Below are 6,143 nucleotides of genomic sequence, written 5' to 3'. Positions count from 1 at the left end.
TTACTAAAGTTATGTACATTGCTAATTGAGTTATTGGCGGATAACTTATACTTTAAAATTCTGGGGATATTTTTCAATGACTTTTCATGGAATGGTGTTCCATTGAACCAAGGAACCCCTATGTAAATCTTCAGATTTTTTTCTTGTGAACTTTGAACCTCCAAATATTGAAATACACGATATGTCGATTTGAAACAGAAAAATAAAAAATGACCAGTATTACCTGGTTCAAAAGTAGGCAGGCCAACTTCCTCTCTCTCCTTCCCTCATGCAGCCCAAACCACCCGCAGCCCAACCCAGAAGCCGGCTAATCCAGGTCTCCTTGGAACAGCTCGCTCCCGAGCGCAGCTCAGAACCGCCGACGCCATGGCGCTACAGCCGTTTCCGTTTACCCCTTCTCGACATGATTCATAGTTGGAAACTGCTGGGCGTCCCCGGGGATCTGATTCCCCAGCCCCCGGGTTCCCAGCCGTCGGATCAACCATTTTGACGGTTAGATTTGCAGGTAGCAAAAAAACATCTCCGGCAGCAAAAAATCACCCCCGGCAGCAAATGACTGAAGCAAAAAACGGTTCATTCAGAAATGAAAATAAAAAGGCTGGACTCGCCGGAGACCACGTAGCAAACATATTACGTAGATGTAGCAAAACCGCAAATAAATTGTAGCAAATTTTTTTATTCATATGCTGCAAATCCTCTAGAAACATCAACGGAGAACTCGTGGGAGGACTCACTGGAGACCTCGCCGGAGACCCCAGTAGCAAACACATTTTGCAATTGTAGCAAAAACCTAAAAATTATGTAGCAAAAAAATTATGTAGCAAAAAGCCTGTAAGGCCAGCTGGTAGCAACTAGACCCATCGCCGGTAGCAAGGCCAGCCTCCCCTTGTAGCAAAGCCTGGCATCCACGGTAGCAAGTCATCCCTCCTCTTGTAGTTGTAGAGGCCACCTGTCGCTCGCAGCAGAGCCGCCCACCGTCGGTAGCAAGGCCGGCCCCCTGTTGTAGCGAAGCCTGGCCGCCCTTGTAGCAAGCCCCGTATCCCGTTGTAGCAAGCCCGAACGACCCTTGTAGCAGCAGCCAAGCCCGCACCATTACCTCCACCAGGCGCCGGCGGGACCTTGGGCGGCGTGCCGGCGTCGAACTCGGAGAAGCAGCGGCGTCGAACTTGGGTGGAGCCGGCGACCGCGCGCATGGGAGGCTTGCCGTGGGCACCGAGGAGAACGCGACGCGGCGGCTGCAGGAGGAGGAGGTCGGGGGAGGCGACGGCCGCGCACAGGGGGAGGCTTGCCGTGGGCGTCCGACGAGAACGCGGCGCGGCGGCTGTAGGAGGAGGAGGTCGGGGAAGGCGGCGTCCGCGCGCAGTAAAGGCGAAAGCACGGCGCGGCGGCGGAGCGAGGGGGCGTGGCTGGGGCTCTGCGGCGGAGCGCGATGCGAGATTTCTGCGGGAGAGAGAACGCTAGGAGATAAGATCGTGGAGGGGGGCCCACCCATGACGTGTTGTGCTCGAGCGCTAGCACGTGCGGCTGTGATGCTGCTCAACCGATGGCCACGGAACCGGAGGATGCATCGCGCGTTATCCCCCGGGGGCATTGGATCATTTTCCTTCATAGTTCCATACGAAATACGGTAACCATATATATCTTATTCTGTCCGTTTTCTATCCATCCGTTACCGGATTTTTGTCTAAAATTCCGTATCCATAGATCCATATAATCTGCGATAAATCGCGACCCTCCTTGTTCCATACGAAATATGGTAACCATATATATCTTATTCTGTCCGTTTTCTCTCCATCCGTTACCGGATTTATGTCTAAAATTCCGTATCCATAGATCCATATAATCTGCGATAAATCGCGACCCTCCTTGACAAGTGCAATTCCAGTTTAGATCATACGCCGCCACTCCCGAAAGCTACCTCGATCCCAACGAAAGAAAGGAAAATTTCAGCAACATGGACTGCTTGACCTCTCTGGCCCGCTACACAGCCTCGCGGCGCCGAGATGCCCTGGGCGCCATGCGAGGACTCCTTTTCCGGCACGCTGCAGCGACTGTGTGTCGAACGCCTGCTATAGCGCCGGCGACACCACACCTTCGTCACCCCATCCGGGGTCTCTTCTTTCAGCACATTAATCGTGTCAGCAGGCACTACTGCACCTCCACCCAGAGGTACTCTCGGTGGTACTATGACCCACGGAAGGTTGCTCTGGCAACGGTGCCTCTGCTCGGCATCGGCATCGGCGGTGCGCTGATTCCAGACTACCACGGATACATTGAGACAGTGCCCTTCACCAATCGCACTCACATTGTTCTCCGCACTCCCCTGCAGGAGCGCGAGCACAGCGAGACCCGCTTCGCCTGCCTCAAGGAGAAGCACGCTTCCATCATACTTGACCCGCACCACCCAGATTGTGTTCGCCTCAACAACATCACCTCGAAGCTTGTCCGCTCCGTCCACACCCACCTCATCATCAAGAGCCATGATACCGCCATGCTCGAGCTCGATCGTGGCAATGCCGCCTCGGTGGTGGAGGTTTTGAGGAAGAAGCTGGGAAGCGCAGGGAGAGCACAGCCAGCGACTGGGCATCTCGATGGGCTCAACTGGGAGGTGATGGTGGTGGAAGATAAGCGCGTCAATATGTGGTGCTACCCCGCTGGCAAGATTGTAGTGCCCACTGGATTTCTCCAAGTTTTCAGGACAGATGCTGAACTTGCCACTATGATTGCTCATGAGGTAGGTTTATTTGCTCAATGGGCTGATGCATGTGTGCTTTGGGATTGTTCTCCTGAGAATTCAAACCAACTTATTGTTGCTCTTCTTTCATTCTTAAGGTCGGGCACGTCGTTGCGAGGCACTGGGCAGAGAAGATCATCTACAGGAAGTGTCTTCCCAAACCCCTCAGGGTGCCCTTCTTCCGAAGGTATATTCACTTGTATATACATCAACTTTCTTTGCTGGCTGTCAAACACAAGGAAAAAAACATGTCAAACCGTAGTTATATTCCAAGTATGTTGAACATTCCCCTCCACGACAGTGCCGTTCTGAATTAGCTCGTGTCTTCTGTAGTTTCTTTCTTGTTTTGCATTATCGATCCAATGTAAGTATTTCGTGTTATAACTTATAAGCTCTTCTGATGATGCTCTCACTATGCAGGGCTGAGAGAGAGGCAGATCAGATTGGGTTGATGATACTTGCTGCAGCTGGTTTTGATCCTCGCGTAGCCCCACCGGCCTTTCAAAAGCTAGGACATAGTAGAAGATTCCTCTCTACTTATCCTTCGAGTAAGAAAAGAGCACAACTGTTATCAGGAAATAAAATTATGGAAGAGGCGCTCAAGTTGTATAGAGAAGTTAGTCCCAATCAACACACTGAAGATTCTCTCTAAATTTTAGATTTTGAAACTGCCGTGCAGCTGGTTAGTTATGTTCTAGTGCTCCACACAAATAACTTAGCTACCAGATAGTTCTCTCGATTGATAGGGAGGATCAGTAGCAATATTCGAGGATCAATAGCAATATTCGGTTACATTCAAGGATTTGCTGGAAAAGGAAATCTAAACTACGCGGAGAGACAAACTCCCGCAGCCGCCGGTTCTTCGTCCTGATCCTAAGGATGCGTATGGACTTGTCTCTGCTCGTCTTTTGAAGGAAACTCGGTCAGCTCTATTGCGTCCAGTCCGTGCCAAAGTGTCTTCTGCTGGGTTGGTGAAGCCTCTTGGGCCGCTCCGTCTTCCTGATCGGGCCCATGTCAGGGTCTAGGTCTCTGTTAGTGATTGGAACCTGACATCCCCTCCTCCTTCAAAGGCGGCCTGTCCCCAAGCCGGTGCCGCCGGGAATCGTTGCTGAAGATCGAGCTTGTCTTCCCAGGTGATGTCCTGAGGTGCAGCATTGGACCACTGAACTTGTACTTGCTCACAACGTCCCGTTGGGGTACGTTTCCATCGTTGATGCAGGATCCTCATGGGAAAAGCCAGAACATCAGTAGGAACAGGGAGAATTGCTCATGGTTTCGTACCTGGGAATAAAGCCTTGCACAATTGCGACACATGGAAAACCGAGTGAATCCTAGACTCTGCTGGCAGGTCCACTTGGTAGGTTGTTGGATTGATCATCCGACTGATCTTGTAGGGTCCAAAGTACTTGAAGGATAACTTGTGATTTGCTCTGCGAGCAACTGATGATTGCACATATGGTTGTAACTTGATAAAAACAGAATCCCCAGCTGAAAAAGACCGATCAATGCGCTTCTTATCTGCTTGCTTCTTCATTTGTTGACGAGCATAGTTCAAATTGTGTTGTAGGAGTTGTTGCATAAGTTGCCTCTCTTCCAGCCACTCCTTGACTAATGGTACAGGAAAAGTAGACACCGCCTCGATATCCCAGTGCCTGGGTTCATGCCCATAGAGTGCAACAAAAGGATATGTTTGTAAAGCAGAATTGGGACTAGTGTTATACCAGAATTCGGTGAGAGACAGGAACTGAATCCATCGACGAGGACACGCGTGAGCAAAACACCTCAAATAGCTCTCCAAGCATTGATTAACCCGCTCCGATTGGCCATCAGTCTCCGGATGGTATGCTCAACTCATGCGTAGCTCGCTGCCCACTCGAGCAAATAATTCTTTCCAGAACTTGCTCGTAAAACCCGGGTCTCGGTCAGAGATCATGACCTTTTGAAGGCTATGTAATCTGAATACATGATCCATGTACTCTGAAGCCACCTTGGCAGCTGTGAATGGGTGGTGCAAGGGATTGAAATGTGCATAACGGGTGTGTTTGCTGGGATCCGATTAATATTGAATACTATGGTTGATATCGATTATATACTTGTCATATGTTATTTGTGATCTTGCATGCTCTCCGTTGCTAGTAGATGCACTGGCCAAGTATGTGCTTGTGACTCCAAGAGGGGGTATTTATGCTCGATACTGGGTTCATACCTCTAGTAATCTGGAAGAGTGGCAATAACTTCTAAGGTTGTAGATGTGTGTTGCTACTAGGGAGAAAACAACAATGCTTTGTTTAAGGATAATTCTGCTGTTTACTTTACACATATTGCTTAATGCGATAATCTGTTACTTGCAACTTTAAACTGAAAGGGGTACGGACATTAACCGGAAGGTGGATTAATAGTCACAGACATAGTTGGATTACGATCTATGTATTATGTTGTAATGCTCAAATGAATCTCATAGTAATCATCTTATCATGTATGGGCTTTATTATGTCAATTGCCAAGCTGTAATTTGTTTCTTTATTCTGTCAATTGCCTAGCTGTAATTTGTTCATCCAGCATGTTATTTATCTTTATAGAGAGACACCTCTAGTGAACCGTGGACCCCGGTCCTTTCTTTTACACTGATAAAATCATCCTATTCTGTTTACTTACTACAATCACTATTCTCTTTTATTTCACTGCAAAAAAAATCTCTTTCCACACTATACGGTTAATCTTTTGTTTTCAGCAAAACCGGTGAGATTAACAACCTGACTGTAAGTTAGAGAAAAGTATTTTGGTTGTGTTGTGTGTAGGTTCCACGCTGTTGCTGACGCCGGTAGTGCGCCCTGCCAAAAGTCAGCTAGCAACACCTTCAGAAGTCATTCATTTCTCCTACTGGTCAATTAAATTTTGGTTTCTTACTGAGGAAAAACTGCTACTGTGCTCATCATACCTTCCTCATGGGGTTCCCCAACGGTGTGCAACTGCATAACATCAGTTGTCAAGCACAAGATTTCACGTAAGTAAATAAAACACAAGTAATAATAAAGCGAGTAAAACTCGATAAAATAAAGTAACTAAATAAAAACAGTAAAGGGGTTGATTGTTTTGGGTGTTTTGGATGGAAATAAGAAAAATAATTATTTTTGTATTTTCGGATTAAAATAGTGCAACAAATAGAAAACAAGATAAAAGCAAGATAAAGGCGTTTCTTATGATAAAAAGTGGACCGAGGTTCATGGATTTACTTGACAATTCTGACTTTTAAGTTGTAGTGGACAAATAACAATTCATCAATGAGATATGAGGATGCAAAATAATAACATGTGAAATATACACATTCATATGGGCATCACGTCCTACCATTGAGATGATGCAACACATCTCTCTTATACTCCACAAGAACGGGCAAACTCCATGCAAT

The 6,143-nt window shown here is 47.5% G+C and overlaps 1 protein-coding gene across 1 annotated transcript; it reads left to right on the top strand.

Moving 5' to 3' along the window:
- Positions 1 to 1,954: 1,954 nt before the first annotated feature.
- On the top strand, positions 1,955 to 4,184 carry LOC124648071 (mitochondrial metalloendopeptidase OMA1-like). Its single transcript, XM_047187893.1, has 3 exons — positions 1,955 to 2,734; positions 2,833 to 2,921; positions 3,155 to 4,184. Exons 1-3 carry the CDS (start codon positions 1,955 to 1,957, stop codon positions 3,384 to 3,386), a joined length of 1,101 nt encoding a protein of 366 aa, XP_047043849.1. The 3' UTR covers positions 3,387 to 4,184.
- Positions 4,185 to 6,143: the final 1,959 nt, after the last annotated feature.

Source organism: Lolium rigidum, chromosome 4 (genome assembly GCF_022539505.1).
Source record: "Lolium rigidum isolate FL_2022 chromosome 4, APGP_CSIRO_Lrig_0.1, whole genome shotgun sequence".
Taxonomy (NCBI): Eukaryota; Viridiplantae; Streptophyta; class Magnoliopsida; order Poales; family Poaceae; genus Lolium; species Lolium rigidum.
This window is presented reverse-complemented; position numbering and strand designations above follow the sequence as displayed.

Excerpts from the sequence above, each read along its gene's own strand:
- LOC124648071 (XM_047187893.1), top strand. The coding sequence starts at position 1,955 with ATGGACTGCTTGACCTCTCTGGCCCGCTACACAGCCTCGCGGCGCCGA. Across the intron at positions 2,735-2,832 it reads CCACTATGATTGCTCATGAG|GTCGGGCACGTCGTTGCGAG; the intron begins GTAGGTTTATTT and ends TTCATTCTTAAG. Across the intron at positions 2,922-3,154 it reads AGGGTGCCCTTCTTCCGAAG|GGCTGAGAGAGAGGCAGATC; the intron begins GTATATTCACTT and ends CTCACTATGCAG.